The 18,903-nt window shown below is 37.7% G+C and overlaps 1 protein-coding gene across 4 annotated transcripts in view; it reads right to left on the reverse strand.

The window, feature by feature from the left end:
• Positions 1-6,978: 6,978 nt before the first annotated feature.
• Positions 6,979-18,903, reverse strand: part of ADAM23 (ADAM metallopeptidase domain 23) — a 318,865-nt gene continuing 306,940 nt past the window's right edge. For all 4 annotated transcript variants that reach the window (XM_077448514.1, XM_077448511.1, XM_077448512.1 and 1 more), the window contains exon 26: positions 6,979-9,865. In XM_077448514.1, the coding sequence (XP_077304640.1) occupies positions 9,820-9,865 (46 nt within the window). In that variant the 3' untranslated portion in view covers positions 6,979-9,819. The remainder of the gene's footprint in view (positions 9,866-18,903) is intronic.

Consider the following 18,903-nt stretch of genomic DNA (forward strand, 5'->3'; position numbering starts at 1 on the left):
GTTAGTATACCTTATGGTATCTCAATTTCAGAATATTGCCTGCATATCCTATGTAGACACTAGAACAAGAACTGAAGGTTAATATTTCCAAGAAGAACACAGACAGCAACAACAATCTGACAAAGGGGTCTCATCCTCCTCCGTTCAACCCAATAAAAAAAAAATATATATACATTTTTATTGGAGTTCAATTTGATATTTACAAGATTTTCACAATTCTACTGATGTAAACCAGGCAGCCAACGAATGTGGCAGGGATGACTCTTGCTTATATTATTTACTATATTCTAAAAAGCATGCCTTCTCCTTGACAGGCTAGTTTGAAATAGAATGTTTTACTGAGGTTTTGTTTCTATTGAAATATAATTACGTTGTAGTTCTATGGCCTAATATAATTACTATAGTCCATATTTGCACAATATTAAATGTGTCAGAGGATTGTCATTATCTCCTTTATATTTCTTATAACATTAAACATTTTATTCAAAGTGGGCAAATTAGAGGACATTAAGGGGTTGATTTACGAAAGGCAAATAGACTGTGTACTTTGCAAAGTGCAGTTGCCTTCTGCAAGTGCAGTTGCTCCAGAGCTTAGTACATGAGATAAGGTTTCACTTTGCAAAGAGTACCCTATCATGTGCAAGGGAAAAAAAACCCTGCATTTTTGCTGAAGAAAAAAGTGCTGGAAACCCATTAAGAGATGGTAGCATTCCACAAGTCAACCCATAGTAACACGCACTGATTAGCCAGCCATTAGCAGGCTTCCACAGAGAAAGCTAGTGTTGATGATGTGCCATGTGCTTTTTTGTCATTGTGTCTTCTCTGCTGCTTTACAGGCAAATGACTGCTGCTTGGTCTACCCGTGTTTACACATCTCCATTGTATGTATGATTGATAAATGACACTGCTATTGCTCTATGGTAAATGCTCCAATATCCTTAAACATGTCTATATTTGTGGTGGTTGATTCCCCCCTTCTTTTGCATTTAGTGATAACAAATAATCAATTATCATTTATGACTTTGGCCTGTGTCTATGGCTGTTGTGGTTTGCTGACAATTTCTCCTTCCATTGAAGTGTCTGTTATCTAATTGATCAATTGACAAAGCTTCCCTACCCTGCTTTTTGGACAAGTGTTAAAGCAGCTTAAACACAGCAGTGTAACTAAGGCCCCTTTCACACATGCGGACATTATGTTCGTACTTCATCCATCCATTTGTGGATGAAATACGAACATACATGCATTCCTATGGGATAGCGGTCAAGCGGATCATCACAGGGCGGATCATTACTGATCCGTCCCGTGTGAAAGGGGCCTAAAGCAGCAAGAAGATTCAAGAAGAACTATGCTCCATTCTGGAAAGACTCCAAAGAAAACCAACATTTTCAAAATAATTTCTTATGAAATCTGATTCCCATAGTCTTTTCCCTCTAGTATGCTCTCTCTAGCCTCCCTTCTCACATTAGTGTCCTCTGTCTTCAAATTCTCCTTACTTTACCACCACTCTCCACCGACAGCTTATCACCCTTACTTCTACTCTCTCCCTATTACTGTACTCATCACATACTGAAAATACTGAATCCACATGAAGACCCAAACATTAGGACAGTGAGGTACAGAAAGTGTGCTCATCCTGTTTCAATCTTACTTTCCTCACCCTCCACCCACTCCCATCTTACTCACCTCCTTCTCCGAATCTTTGGGGAGATTTCTCCTAATCCTGGACCTCCATTTTCTAACTCCAACTCCCACATCTGGCACCTTTCCTCCCCTGGCAACAACTGCAATCCACTCCGTTTAATTTCTTTACCCCTGCTTCCAAAACACAGCCCCCCCCCACCTCATGTGCCCCCTGGAATACCCCGTAGTAAGCTCACCTTTTTATCTCCCATTCCTTTAACTTACTACCATTACTGATACCTGGCTTCAATAATCTCTCTCATGGTGGCCTCCACTGGTCTAACTCACCTAGACCCAAGACAGATAGAAAGGAGGTGAAGTTGGATTCCTTCTATCCCCACTGAGCACCCTTTAAGTCCTTCTTACCCCCCCTTCTCTTTTGAGAACCACTGTACAAACCTGTTTCCTTTCGATTTCTCTAAAGATTGCAGTGATTTATCAGCCTCCTGGATTTGTATCACACTTTTCTGATGACTTCTCTGCCTGGTTACCCTACTTTCTCTCCTCTGAAATACCCACAATCATTCTTGGTGACTTTAACATCCCTGTTAATGATAACAGTCTAGCTACATCTCAGCTTCTCAACCTAACCTCATCTTTTGACTTAGCACAATGGACACGCACTTTCACACAATCTGATGGTAACACCCTTGCCTTTGTATTCTCGCATCATTTTTACAGTGTCCTTGTCCTCAACCACCCATCCCTCTAAGCATAAAATGATTACCCATAGAAATCCTCGCCAGTTTAACCCTTCACTTTTCTTTTCTACTATTGACCACCTCTATGACAAAATCTCACCCCTGTCCTTTTTCTAACCTGGTCACCTCTGCCTACAACAATTTAGTCTCTCACAAGAAAGAAGAGGATGCCTGACAGAGAATGTGTATGTGAAGGAAAGATCTGCTTTTGACGATTACAAAGGCTGTGTTCACCATCCAGCACATAGGATGTACTGTAAAGATGACAGTACTGTGTTCCAGAAGCCTATCTCAAAACAATGTTTACACTGATTGTGTTCTTATATGGCAGTACGTAAGCTAAATAACTAATCAAAAACTTAAATAAAATACACAATTTAATTAATCTACTAATTATTTTCAAAATGCAAATGTCTAAGCACCTGACATAGCATGAATGTTCTACCAGTTTTTTCCTCTTCAGTAACACTCATAACATAGAACTATTATAAATAACGACCATTTTTTCAAAATTTAAGGTTTAAATTGCATACAAACTTTTAACAGGGTTCATAAGCAATGTGTATATAGAAGGCTAAGCCCCCTATAATTGCTCTGTACCAAATACTGGAAGACGGTACCATTCTCTAGTTTGTATTAAAAGGAGTTGGTTGGTCTGCACATGCTCTTCTTTGGAAGGGTGACAAAGCAGATGAGACTGAGAAACCACATCAATGTGTAACGATTAAACAAAAAACATACCAGAAGCCAAAAAAATTGTTAAATCATACCCAGTTTTTCATTGAAGCTTGTTAGTAGATGATCACACTTGCAAATAAGCATTAACATTGAAAGCAACATTGAAATCAAACTGTGCATTTAAAATGAAACTAAGATACATATTTCCCTCAAAATATTACATTGCATTGGAGACAACAGTAATTAAAAATAAATTCCAATACAATGATCTCCCAATAAAAACAAATTCAAGTATTTTTCAAATTTTTAGGTACTTGTGCAATTTATAATGTTGCATAGTAAAGAAAAAACATAAACAAATCATATTACAAAGAGTCTCAACATGCACCTAAAGAAAGTTCAAAAAGTAGACAGTTCTCATACAAAAGACTTAAGTTATTACTGAGGAGTCGTGCAGAATGTGTTTTATATATGATGTTTTAAATTGTCACTGCAAAGCACTTATAATAATTTAGGAGCGGTTTTATCTCGAGTTGGTAAAGCCTACAGTATTAATTCTTAGGGTGTAACTTACTAAAGTGAAGGCAACCTGTTTTATGCTGCAAATCGTAAGCACGTGACTAGATATTCAAAACAAACTTAAGTTCACTTCACTTTAGTAAATTACCTAATACATGTGTTGAGGAACCATGAAAAGTTATGTTAGAAATTAAGAGAATTACTGTTTTTTTCTTGTTTGAATTTACTGCAGAAATCTAAAACCTTTTAGGAACAATTACCAGCTGAACAGATTTGTGTGATAATCAAGAGATTGTGAAAATGTTGTACTTATTACAGTACCACACCACTAGGTCTAGCTTCAATACCTTTAAAGAGACCTTGTCACCAACTTAAAAAAATGTAGGTAAAAGCACAGAAATCTATTTTAAATGCTAAATACTTGTAGTGTTTATTCTTTCTATAAATTATGTTTTAGTCACTTCCAATGTACCTTCAAACATGCTAATGATTTTGACTACTCCAGAAAGAGTCAAATCCCTAGCACAGCCCCTCCTTGCACATAATAGAGGCTAATTACTACCTGTTGCCTCCATCCCTACCCTCCTACATAATTTTTTATGTAGCTGCCAGGGGAGGAGCAAAAAGGAATTCTCTAAAGTGTTGTTTGAGTGGCAGCTCTGAGTCTGCTAGGATTGCTGGCATCACATCCATGATGGCAGCGCCCAATAGCTGCCTCAGGTCTTTTGGATGTCTACACAGGGGGAGGTTTTTACAGGTACATAACATGCAAAAAAATACATTAACTGGCATACAATTGTATGTATAGATTGATATTGTATAGATTGATGTTGAAGTGAATGGTCCTGTGACAGGGTCTCTCTAACTTTCTAAACCATATGTGCTTTTCCAAATAAAATACACAATTCTGCACCAACTTTTTAGAAACGTGCATAGGAAATAAGCTGAAAGAGGAAATGCACTTCCCCCATAGAATATGTATTATGAATTATCTATATAAATGCCTTAAACTGTATATAATTCCTAAAATGTTATCTGGAGATTTAAGACTGTCAATGTAATTCACAGTAGAAGTTAACTTTTTTTTATATGACCGCACAAATTAGTATCTTCTTTTTATTTGTGACTAGATGTAAGCAATGTAATGGAGTATATTAAAATTGAAAAGTCATATAGTCTACTTACTACATAAATAGAGTCCATTTCTAGACCTAAGAGAAACCCTAAGTAGGAACATGTAAAATGAACAGTGTCAATGTTTAGGAATAACAAGATAGAACATGTGAAATCCTATTAGGTATGTAATGTTTGGAAATTTTAAGAATTCTTGAAATCAGTATTGACTGCACAACATGAATGTTGACTCCTCACTATCTTACCGGTATCTCAAATACATCTACATTCTTTCGTAATTCATTAGGGACAGAAAAGTAAAATCTTTTCAACTTCAATCACACATTGCAAGTCTGCCAAATGCATTTCTAGATACACCACTTTAAACCAAATCAGATATTTGATTGTATTTCACCTTAGTAAAAATCATCCTGAAATGCTACGCTATGAGTAAAACATAACATATTTCTATAGAACTAGAAATATCTCCTTTAAGAGCCTAAAAAGATTGCTATAGATTTACATTCACTGCTGTCATATTATGAGCAGTTGCAATGAACATTTTGATTTTATATTCAATAAATACTGTAGTACATATTGAATAAGGTCTGGTATTTAAGCGTAATCATTTGGTATTCCAGCAATGGTACTGACATCTTAATAACCTTGTCTCTCATACAGTTCAAACTAGACATTGATACGTTATTGGATAGATATTATATTTCCTATGGGTTTTCAAACATATTGTAAAGTTTAATGCATTGACTTAAAAGTATTTCTGTTGAAGGCTATTGTAATGTGTATGATATAAAAAAAATGTAAAAATGATAAAAAAATGTGTAAAAAAATACATTGTATTTACATATTGTAATGACAATGAGCTGTGTAAAGTGAAATAGCCCATAGCAAAGTATTTTTTTTTCTCTTTTACTGATATGGCATCCAAAAACTGCAATGTGATTGATTGTTATGGGTTTTTTCACTTTGTACATCTTTTGGCACTCCAATTTAACACAATCCAAATATAAGAGTTCCATTTTTGTGACAGCCCAAACTATGTAGAAAGATTTAAGGGAGAATGTGACCTATGCTTTCTTTGGGCGCTAATTTATGGTTAAGCACCTACAGCAAAAGACCCATCAATATCCTTCATATGTTACAAGGGTGAAGGTTATACCAATTGTTCTATCCGGAAGCAAGCAAAGTCTTTCAAAGAAACAAGTAGATTTTCATTTAAAAAAAAAAAAAAGGTTAAGAAATATGGGTGGGGGAAGCATTGACTAAATAAATGAAGTGAACGCAAATCTTTGCAAGACTCAGACACTTTTTTAGGTCAAAAAGGGAGTTAATTTACCTATCATTATCAGCAATAAACTGTTATGTTGAGTGCATTATAAGACACAGATGTATGCCTTGAATCAATCAGAATCAATCCATGGAGTACACATGCTACTGTCTAAAAACAAGGGCATGAAATTAACAAGTTTTCAGTTAAGGGCAAGTGCTTTCTAGAAAGTTATTAGGTTATCAATACCACCATTCACACGCAATTACTTATTGCACATCATTATTCCTTACTTTCGAGTATGTACACAAGTGATAGAAATACCAAATGCACAGAGTAGTTATTTAATAATTGTGTAGGGTGTGAAGATTGTAGTACCTCAAACAAATTATTTAAAATGTTATGTATGTGCCTGATTAGGCCTAGTTAGCTCCATTTTGCTAACAAATTCAAATTAGAAAAGTTGTCAGTTGCCACTAAATACCTAAAGGTGACTATTGTGTTCTACAATGACATTACCCAGCATCTCTGTTGCCTGTTGCCCCTGGAAAAAAGTTATTATGGAGCATCTCGGCATTTATTTAAAAATAAAAAGGTTTGTTGCATTATGACTAAATGTGAGCTTTACAAACTCAATTATTTTACACCTTAAAAATATTTATCTATACATCTAGGTTAGGAATAGGTATCAGGAGGAAATTTAAAAATGGCATAAACATCTTACTTACATATAAGGTTTTCAGACAATATGTCTGGTTTTATGATGCAACAATGATGTAGTGAAATGCATTAAATGTAATTATACAATGATTTTTCAGTCATTTATATATATATATATATATATATATATATATATATATATATATATATATATATATATATATATATATATATATATATATAAAATACAGTCAACCCACCAATTTGGGTCTTACAAAAGAAAAACTTGTGTGAAACACGGTATTGCTTAAACTTAATTAAATTAGAAAAATGCATGGAACTTGTTGCAAATCCCTAAATTAGTCTACATTTATTGATAGACACTCTGCAAAATCCAGTTAAGCATAGCATTATCCAGCATTGAGAGTTCAGTAGTCCAGTGAATTATAATGAAAGTATACTATAGATTTGTTGGGAAGCTGTACATTACTGCTTTTTTCCTAAAGTTATCTTACAGGTTCTTCAGGAAAAAAATATATATACTTTCCTTAGGCATAGGAATTTTCAAAGATTCATTGATTTACAGCATTCTCTTTCATGAGAGAGATGAGGGAAATTTGTGTGGAATCTGAAGTTATCTGGCTGTTAGGTATTTGTTACTCAGTTTGATGATTGGTGACTTTCCAAACAGCTTTCTATGGGACAGATGAGAGCAGTTTGAAGATCTGGCTGTTATGTATTTGTTGCCTTAAAATGGAATAAGGTATTGTGATAACACCTCCCCCAAAGACCATTTTTTTTTCAGATTAGGTGACTTTTCAAACTGCCTTTGGCTCCTCCTTGAATGATAACGTGCTGAGACATCTAACTCCGTAAAAAGTCCTCCTTTGTGATTAAGTGAAAGGAGTTGAACTCTTTCTGGAGAAACTCTTTCAGAAAAGCTGAGAAAAATAAAAGTTGTTCTTAAAGGGAATCTGTGACTAAAGCATATTGTAGTTGGCAGTTTTGGGTGCCTGGATGTGTTTTCTGATTTGTTGACTAGCACCCTGGAACCACATCAAATGGGGTTCTGTAATGGGGAAAGAATGGACGGCTCCCTTGGTCTTTTGACTCAGGATTGTGCTATTTTGGCTCTACTTCCCCTGTGGGTCACAGGAGTGCACCTAGTTCTGTACTCCTGTGACCCTTATTCAGCTAACATCGGGCTAAAATCAGCTGACGTCTGATGCCCAATGAACACCTGGCTCAGTCCTCTCAGCACACCACTAAGAGCCTGAGCCACCTACTTCTGCCCCCTCCACAGCTTAGCACTCCAGTGAGCACTGGAGGGGCAGAACAGAGAGCCGGTGACATAGTCACCGGCTCTCTGCTCAAAAAAGATTGAGAACTGAGTGATCAGTTATCTTTAATGGCTCAGTTCTCGGTTTTACAGGTGGCAGGGTATAGATGCAGCATCAGACTGATGCTGTGACTATATAGTTGAGTATGATCACCTCTTTTAACAAACTCACCCATTATATTAATGGGTCTATTATGAGTAATGGAGGGAGGAGAGGACCAGGCAAAGATCTGTCTGGGACAGGGTCATTGTTTCCTCATTAAAGTGCCCTGCTTTTTTGGGGTCTCAGGGCATTCTAAAACAAATTACATAGGGCATGAAGGAAACTAGAAAAGCAAGCTACACTATGTAAGTGTCAATTTCATATGGCCATTGACTCACTTTGAAGTAAATATATCCTAATTGTATGTAACTACATCTGAGACTATACATAGAAATGGTACTGGTATTACATAGCAAAAATATTACAAATGAATGCATTTCATGGCATAAAATTAGTAAATAAGGACTATAGCAAATAAAAGGCTAATGTACCAAAAGTGGAAAAGCTTACAAAAGAAAAAGTGAAAATCAGTGGATTGACTGTATCATTCACGTCATACACCTACATTACCGCATTAAATAATACGATTATGCAAAGAATTACATATTTACATGCATGTGGGAGACAATCAAGTGATAACAGAAATGTGCATATGAGCTTGGCACTTTTGTGATTAATTTGAATGAATAGTTATATTTCTGGTTTCATACATTATGTACAAAATTTCCATGACAGAAAAAAATGGAGCTTAATCATATTTAGCATTATTACATATATATTAATTTACAGTATATTTTCATAAAGGTGTATTTTTTGGTTTCAAGCATACAAACCTTAGTCTATCCGTGTTGTGCCAAAATTTCCTGCTTGTACATGCTTAGTCTTCTTTATTAAGGTATGCAAGCCCAACGTGCCAACCCTACATGCTAGAAAAAAGAGAGGGGGCAAATGTGTGTATGAGTGTGCATGTATATATTTTTTTCTTTTTCATGTATGTGATATATATAACATATATGACATACATACAGTATATACATATATAAATATATGCATATATATATATGTGTAGTTTAATATATCATTTTACATACAAATAAAGCTTTTGTCATCCGAAAATCTTTCAATACATTATATTTAAAGTCCTATTTTCATATTTACATGTCCTTAGTATTTTGCTTTTTATTTGTATGACTTCATGTCCACTCTGTCAGTGCAGAGAAATCATGGCTTAGATTTGAGAAATGTTTTTGTGGATTAAAAGGCTGCAAAGCATGTAATAAAGTAATTCTTCCGTGTTCCACGATGATGTCACCATTTTTCACATTGGTTGAACATGGTTGGTTCAGTAGCTACATCCACGGTATGCTTAATTTTGTATGTCTGCTTAGTGCTATGCCATGCAACATTGCTCTTTTCTTCAGTAAAAAAAAAATTAAAAAAAATCATGCCTTGGTTTTTCTTTAGTGTTCTTTGAGAAGAATTAATCATGCTTAAGTTCGATGAAGCATACTGAGCGCCAACCAGTGAGATAGAAGTGGTTTTCATTTTTTCACCTTATATTTCCAAAAAAACTATTGCACCTTTATTTGTAATGTTATATAGTAGGCTGATTTGGAGTTCAAAGGAGATATATCAATGAGCAGGCCTTTACATTCTGAGAAAAGAAAGCCCATGAGGATATTTTCAAAATATGAAAGGCTCAATTTTGATGGCCATGGATAAGATGGAGTGATGATTCCCCATAAATGTGACACTGGAGTCCTTGACCAATGGGTGTAGGAAGACAATATCCAAGTTTCGTCATATTCCAGACTGAGATGGGTCGTATCTTCTCTTTTTGACATTTCTTCCAGGACGTATCAAAAGAAGGAGAGAAATAAGGCAGAGAATCGTTAGGGGTGTTTAATAAACACAAAATGAACAAATAATGGTTGTGTTTATGGCAGAGAATGCAGATCACCATGAGGTAGTGTTGCACAAAATTCTGTACTACAATCAGAACTTCATAGTCACTTATGACACCAATAGAAATGATGTAATAATACAGTGCTTGTGTTCAGATATACTTTATGTGTGCTGCATATCAGATGTCAGTGATGACACTACAGCATTGACACTATAGGGATTATAATACAGTACCATTTGGTGAGTGCCCCTCTACCATGCAATCCTGCCATTCTTTATACAGAAACAATGAAAGGAGAATGGACTCATCCAAAAGTTAGTAAAGAATTTCCAGCCATGTGTATAGCAATTTTGTTAAAATGGTAAGCGAGTTGAATAGTGATGTCCATTCTCCTTATGCAGCATATGTTTTTACTAAAATAGAGCATAACAATACAGTGCAACAACAAACACTAGGTGCAACCTCCCCATAATCTGGCTTTATGTGGGGCATCAAGCAGTAGGGCTCATGCATTCAATCTGGATACACTTGGCATATGCACTACTACCGCCCTCAGGTTAGCATGCAAAAACACAGAACAGTTTCAGAAAATGCATATGCAGCCATGTGTTCTGTGAGAAACTTGTGAAAAGTTCTGTTGGTTTAACAAAAAAGTGATCTTCAATACGTTTTTCACAAGATAAAAGCAGGCAGTTTTCACAAATTTATAAGCAATGTTAAAACAGCTCAAAGTTACACGGGTCCATAACCTTAATATAATCAACACACAATACTGTATGTATGTGAATAATATGGATTTTACATTGACACCATATTTAAAAAGCAACTCACTGTTTTATACTGTAGTACATTGTGTATACATTGACTATATTTATAGAAATGCTAACGCAAACTGATACTGTGGTGAAGCCACAAAAAGGCTACAAGGAAACTACTGCTATATTTTGATAGCCGGAGCCATGGTACATGTCAGCAATCTTCAAGTAGTAACATTTTTATCTTAATGTTTGTATGTTTTATTATTGGGATTTACTTCCTGAGCTGTGTGCACATTAAAATGTTAGTACTTTCACTTTATTTTATATCTGTTAGCATGATAGCCAAATCTATTACACTTTTGCCTAAGAAGCACATTTGTACTTTTACTAAAACCTAAAGCAAATCTTTGATTTGCCCATTGAGGGCAAAGTAACTGCTGATGTCCCACTGGAGCCTTTAGAAAAGCTCCAGGTTGGACCTTCTTCATACATCACAAATTTGGATTTTCATAAAGAGGGGCAGCCAGGAGAAGGGATAATGTGGTGCACGATCTGTGACAAAAGCTTGGTGTAGTTACATAGCACTAAATATTTGTTATTGTTTAACCACTTCCCGACCAGCGCACGACAATGTACGTTGGCAGAATGGCACTGGGCAGGCAAATTGGCGTACATGTACATCCATTTGAAATTGCCGCCGTGCCATCGCGTGCGCACCGCTGGCGGCGCGCCTGCATGTCGGTCGGGACCCCCGTGAGTCCGGTCACGGGTCCCGCAGACTCGATTGCTGCGGGGATACCCGTGATTGTCTCACGGGGTGGCTGAACGGGGAGATGCGGAAGTAAATAGCATCTCCCCATTCTGCCTCGCAACAAGTGACCCTGATCTCTGCTCCCTGTGATTGGAGCAGAGATCAGTGTTCACTAACACACAGCCAAGCCCCCCACAGTTAGTAACACTCCCCTAGGACACACTTAACCCCTACACTGCCACCCCCTGGTTAACCCCTTCACTGCCAGTGTCATTTACACAGGAATCAGTGCATTTGTATAGCACTGATTGCTGTAAAAATGACAATGGTCCCAAAAATGTGTCAAAAATGTCCGATGTGTCTGCCATAATGTCGCAGACACAATAAAAATCGCTGATCGCCGCTATTACTAGTAAAAAAAAGAATTATTAATAAAAATGCCATAAAACTATCCCCTATTTTGTAAATGCTATAAATTTTGCGCAAACCAATCAATAATCGCTTATTGCGATTTTTTACCAAAAATATGTAGAAGAATACGTATCGGCCTAAACTGAGGGGAAAAAAGTGTTATATATATTTTTGGGGGATATTTATTACAGCAAAAAGTAAAAAATAATGTGTTTTTTTCTAAATTGACGCTCTTTTTTTGTATATAGCGAAAAAATAAAAACCGCAGGGGTGATCAAATACCACCAAAAGAAAGCTCTATTTGTGGGAAAAAAAGGACGTCTATTTTGTTTAGGAGCCACGTCACACGACCGGCAATTGTCAGTTAAAGCAACGCAGTGCAGAATCGCAAAAAGTGCTCTGGTCTTAAGCCAGCAAAATGGTCCGGTCTGAAAGTGGTCAAAGGGGTATGGTTTAATACAGTCAGAGTCTACACACAGTAAACGCTGCACACGTTTGACCTAGTCTTGTACTACTATTGAACGACTTACGGTAGTAACCAGCAACCGTTGAAACAATACTTTGGTGAGAAGTATGTAATGTACAGCACAACCTAAAAATTACAGGGATTAGGATTATGTAACAGTGCCTGTTTCATTGCTGGTCAATTGAAGGCAGAAAAATGTCCAGTCATGGGTAGTCAGTGGAAGAAAGAAAAGTGTCATTAATCAGTAGGAGAAAAACAAAATGCCCTTCTGTTGGTGATTAGTGGGAGGACAATACCTGGAATTATTGTTCAGTGGAAGGAAAAAAAGCCCCAACATTAGCAGGGGGGAAAATGGCTCTGTCAGTGAGAATACCCCGGCGTTAGTGTAAAAAGTACAATTTCATTGGTCAGTGGGAAAAGTCTTCATTAATCACTTGGACAAAAATTTTCTGCATCATTGGTTCGAGGGAAAAAAATGCCTTATGTCATTGGTTAGTGGGAGAAAAATTCCTGCCATTATTAGGCAGTGGGAGGAAAAATTTGTCTGATATGAGGAAGAGGAGACATGACTCTTGAAAGGTAAAAATGTCCTAGCGTCAGTGGTGGTCAGCTTCCCTTTCTTAACATTTAGACCCCATATCCGTCCTCAACACCTCTGATCAGACCCCTTTAGTCTACTTTTCAGACCCATGATTAGCCCCTCTTCAGACTCCAGTCCAGCCACCCTATATCTAGTTTCTTCCTGTTTTTCAATGTAAAGTAAAAGTTATTTTGCATATAAAAATTGAAGGTGTAAGGTTACCAGGGCTGCTGTTAGAAATCATGGGGTCCTGTACAGTCTACCTGCTAGTGCAGGGTTAAAGCAGGTGGTGCTGAGGACAAAAACAGACCCCTAATGTCTCAGTTTTGAGACAGAGTAAGGTAATGAAGACATAGATTCCTCCATCTCCTTCTCTACAGCCTAAACTCACAGATGAATGAATAGGAAGTGCACAGAGGCATCCTGTTCATTGACAAACAGACGAAAAGTAAACACAGTTTACTGGGCTTTAGTGATGAAAGAACACAATAGCGATCAGTACTGTTCGCTCACTGTATTCTTTCAGGAAACGAAGGGGTTAGTAAATATGACATATTTACCAGCCCTCCTGCTCTCCATCCTGAAATGACCCCCTGTGTGTCCTCAGTAGCTGTAGGTGGGAGGGACTGGAGAGGAGAGAAGCCAGCAGTGCTGCAAGGGAAAAGGTACACAGGGGGGCCTGGACAGCAAGGGGGTGGGGGTGATCAGAGCAGTGGGGGGGGGGGGGGTGCAGATACTAGAACCAATTCCCCTGCAGCACAGCCATAGGGTGGGAGAGGAGGAGAAGCTGGCCGAGCTACAGGGTGAGTCCCAAGAGGATCATTGTCAGCAATAAGGCAGTACAGCTGGCCTTCCTGTTAATAAGGTGCCAATCCACCCTGTTGAACTGATGGGGCCTGGGCCTGATACAGGAGGGCCAGCTGTACTGTCTTTACAGCCACCCTGACTGTCACTCATATACAGAGAGAACTTTGGTGATAGTCTGCTACAAATTCAGGTTATTCAGATAGGAACTGCAGCACCTGAAAGCAAAGCTGTTTGTTTTTTGCGAAAGGTTTGCTCTAAAATTGACAGAATAACCAGAAATTTCCTGAGTATCAGACTGATATTTCATATTTTTGTCTTCTCCATGACACAAGGTACAATATTGTTGGTTAAATCCAGATGACACAAAATCCTATTTACAGTAAAACACTGCCAGTTTGTGTTTTGTGTACACACATTAGGGAGCTCTATTGAAAAAAAGCAATTAACGGTATGTGTGCTTTTAATGGATCCGATTCTCATGTGATAAATATGTGTTGCTGCATAGCTATGGAAATGAAGAGATCTGACACACAAATATCAAACGATGGTTGGAACAAGTAGATAGAAAAAATATTTCCACGAAGATGCACATTTATAATACAAATGTACTTGTCTGGAGAAGGAAGGGTGAGAGAAGGATGATCTCCTACGTTTTTCCTGTTGTAAAGTAATATTGACTGTCCTGGAAAATACTACCAGGTCTTTCTGTTTTTTTCCTATGATCTGGAGATGTCTGCAGAAGTTTCAGTGTACCCACCCACTGAAATATAGTTAATTAAATACATAAATGGGATCAAATGATGCTCATCTTATATCAATGTGCACCATATTTTTATTTATATTTCTCCTTTAAAGTACAGCCAAAGCTTGTTTGGCTGTACTTCTCCTATGGATCACAGGTGTGCAGTTTGTTTTGCACTCCCATGACCCATTTTCAGCAGAGAGCAGGCTGAAGTCCGCTCTGTGCTGACGTCACAGAATCAGACCAGGTTCGGCGTCATGACCATGGAGTTGGGATTAGCCCAGATCCCTTGTCCGAAACCTGGCTCAGCCTTTCAGTGAGCTTCTGAGAGCCTGAGCTGGCAGCTCCTGCCCCCCCCCCCCCAGCCCAGTGCTCCAGTGAGTGAGGAGGGGCAGAGCAAACAGCTGTGACTGGCAGTGACCAATTCTCTGCTCGGGCAGCTGTAAGAACTCAGTGTTAGAGGTGCCGGTAACAAATGCAGCATCAGACCAATGCTGCATCCAGTCCACCTAGGTAAGTATGAATCAAAAAAATAAATAAATATCCATACTTCTCTTTAAAGGGGGCATGGCAGGGTCCTATACCTACATCTTTTTGTTAAATGGCATCACTCATTCCCATCTTAGAAAGTTGTGAGGTATGGCTAATGGTAAGTATTATATCTAGTAGGTAACACTAAAGGAGAAGTATCACTTTATTTTAAAACTATTCCTAGTACAACTAAACATTCACTACAAAACACCCCAGCCACCTCCAGCTCTCTCCATCCCCAACTTAGCCAACTAAGCTAATATAACCTGTAACCTACACCAGCACATACTTAGCTCACCATGGTGGTCTCTCACAGTGTTTACATCCTCAGTGCAGACATCTCCTCTGATGCTTGCTATGACTGTGCAGTAACTCCCCGCAAACTTGAACAAAGTAGTACTTTTAGCAACTTTACTGCAGAAACCATCTCTGCTGGAAGATGCAATCCCAGGTAGACAGCAAGTTATTGCAATGTGAAATATGCTGCCTCTTTAGGACTATGTTTTGCAGTAGTGAATGGTGGGGGTGGGTGGAGGTATTGTCAAAGAGGTTGTCACCCCTTTTCCGTGGCATTACTTAGCATGTACTCCAACACTGGTAACACCCACATAGGAAGCAGCCAATATGATAACAGCCAATTCAGTCCAGAGAAGCAGGAGATCTGTGACAGTTGGGCAGCTGCTGATGGTCTTATGTGATGTCAGAAGTGATGCATAGTGGTGAGTGAATCTGCCTGGGCTTTCTTCCCAAACTCCCAAACTGCTAAATCTTGCTCAAAGTTTGCAAACTTTGAGGGTAACTTAGCTTAGCTTACAGGGGAGGGGGGGAAATCTTGCTATTCAATTCTGGCCATTTGTAGGGCTATTAAGCAAGTTATATTTTTAAAAAAATGGGACTGGGTTAGCCTTATCCAAATGATTGTTTTTTGTAACTTATCTGAGCAGATACAAGGACTGCATTATACAGTTGTGCTCATAAGTTTACATACCCTGGCAGAATGTATTATTTCTTTCAGGGAATATGAATGACAACACAAAAACATTTCTTTCACTCATGGTTCCACCTTTGGTCCTCGTCTGTTTTTATCATTTATTTTTTGTACTTTTTTTATAATAAAAATATGATTTTTTATGGATTCACGCTATGAGACCTATCCTTTCCCATATATATATGTACTGACCGTTGCTGATATACTAATGGGTGGAAGGATCATCTGTTGCTGACACGTTTTTGTTTGTGGAGAGATATAACGATTGAAGGTCCTATTTACATCAGACCCTATAGATACCCATATTGGAGGAGCACCGGCTACGGAATTAGGATTATATACGCCTGTTACCCCATTTGGGGTGAGGCGCTCTGATGAGTGCATACACAAGAGGGGAGAGCCGAAAAAGGAAGGGAGCACTGAAAAGCCACCTTTTCCTTGCTATTTTTGCACATTTTTACACTTGTGGACTGTGGTTGGAAGATATTTATTTATATTTTTGGTATAATTTTTTATATATATTTTCTATTTTTTCATATTTTTCTTTTTTAATATTTGGAATTTCATATATTTTTGGACACTTTATTTATTTATTTATGCTGGATAGTCTCATTATCTTATTTGCACCTTATTATTATATTTGTGGGTGGAAGTTTACCATAATTTTTAGGCACTTTTTATTTTTATTTATAAATTCTATGAATTTATGTGCACTGTAGGAAGACGTATTTATTTACATAGTATCGATTCAATTGATTTTTGCCATTCACATACCATCGTTTTTTGTGTCCTTTTTTGTACTTGATCTTCTTTTTGTTTTTTAGATTACGCACAATCACTTTAGTTATAGAGATATTATCTTTACACATAGTTGTGGGCTGATTAAATTTTTTGTGTGCACTGAGTGTATGGAGTGTAGGTGTTTTTTTGTGAACAGCGCCATTTTCCCTGTGTTTGCATATTATCTTTCATCCAGTGCTGCACTGATGTTTCTGGATTCTGAGTCATGGGGAAAGCAAAAGACTTGTCAAAGGATCTGCAAGAAAAAGTAGTTGAACTGTATAAAAGAGGAAAGGGATATAAAAAGATATCCAAAGAATTGAGAATGCCAATCAGCAGTGTTCAAACTCTAATCAAGAAGTGGAAAATGAGGGGTTCTGTTGAAACCAATCCATGATCAGGTAGATCAACTAAAATTTCAACTGCCAGGAAAATTGTACAGGATGCAAAAAAAAACCCCCACAAAGAACTTCAGGTGAAATACAGGACTCTCTGAATGTGGCTGTTTCAAGATGCACAATAAGGCACTTGAAGAAAGATGGGCTGCATGGTCGAGTCGCCAGAAAAAAGCCATTACTACGCAAATACCACAAAGTATCCCCCTTTCAATACGCCAAACAGGAAATTAGGTCAAAATTGATTGCAAGATGAATGCAGTATGTTATCTAAAAATACTGGAGGAACATTTGCATGCATCAGCCAGGAAGCTGTGCATGGGACATACTTGGACATTTGAACATGACAATGATCCAAAACATAAGGCCAAGTCAACCTGTTATTGGCTACAGCAGAATAAAGTGAAGGTTCTGGAGTGGTCATCTCAGTCTCCTGACCTCAATATCATTGAGCCACTCTGGGGAGATCTCAAACGTGCAGTTCATGCAAGACAGCTCAAAAATTTACAGGAACTGGAGGCTTTTTGCCAAGAAGAATGGGTAGCTTACTATCTGAGAAGATAAAGAGCCTCATCTACAAATACCACAAAAGACTTCAAGCTGTCATTGATGTTAAAGGGGGCGATGCACGGTATTAAGAACTGTGGTGTGTAAACTTTTGATCAGGGTCATTTGGGTAGTTTCTGTTGTGATTATGATTTAAAAAGAGTAAACACAGTTGATTGATAATAAATGGCTTCAGCCAAACACTAACGATGAGTGAAAAAAAAGTTTTGGTGTTATCATTCATATTGTCTGAAAAATGGTCAAGAAATCATAAATTCTGTAAGGGTACATAAACCTATGTGTACAGCTGTATGTCCTTTTTCTATTCTGTTGATGAACCTGTGAGGTTATTAACCACATGTTCATGATTTGCAAATCCTGGGTTTCACAGCAAACCCATCCTCATCCCTAGTCTCACAGAATGGCAGTCTGCCCTAGAACTCAACAAAGCCTGACAGACAAACAGTAAAGAAGATGAAAGAAGAGAATTAAGAATACTGCAAAACACAAACAAAGAGGTGAGGCTGGAGCAGCTTAAATACTTTGTTGGCCCCTACTGGAAGTACTATCTTCCTGCTTGCCCATAAGAGTCTTACATCTGTAAAGTTTAAGTTGGCTTGGCCAGATATTACACAAGGCTAAATATTTTCCCCCTACCATGAGATAATGGGGCCCTTGCCTGGCAACTTAGCTAGCTTCACCCCACCTGGAGAATGGGACAGCAAGGCATTGTGGAGTAGGTGAGTATCATCATTCATCAGTGAAATAGGTAGGCTTTAAAGTTTACATAAAGTGCACTTACTCTCCCCTTACACCTTTTATAGACCACTTTGGACCTTCCTAACAGAAAATATGCAATCTTTTTTGCCTTTTTATTTATAATGTCAATACTGAAATAAAGTAAACTAAGTCAGGAGTTATAAAATCGACTTTGTGCATAGACACTGTAAATAATATAAGATGCAGTTCAATATAATATTAATCCAGACATAAACACACACCACAGAAATATGTCACTTTAAATAACATGTGGATTTATAAATATTCAAATATTCCTTTATTGATGACAGATTCCCTTTGATTTAGTAATACTTAAGCCCCGTACACACGAGAGGACTTATGTCCGACAGACTTCCGAAGGAGTTCTGCCGGAGTTCTGCCGGAGTTCCGGCAGAGTTCTGACGGACTTTTCGACTGAGCAGACTTGGCCACACACAATCACA

Source organism: Lithobates pipiens, unplaced genomic scaffold, assembly GCF_037356315.1.
Source record: "Lithobates pipiens isolate NorthernLeopardFrog02 unplaced genomic scaffold, aLitPip1_a1.2 Scaffold_22, whole genome shotgun sequence".
Taxonomy (NCBI): domain Eukaryota; kingdom Metazoa; phylum Chordata; class Amphibia; order Anura; family Ranidae; genus Lithobates; species Lithobates pipiens.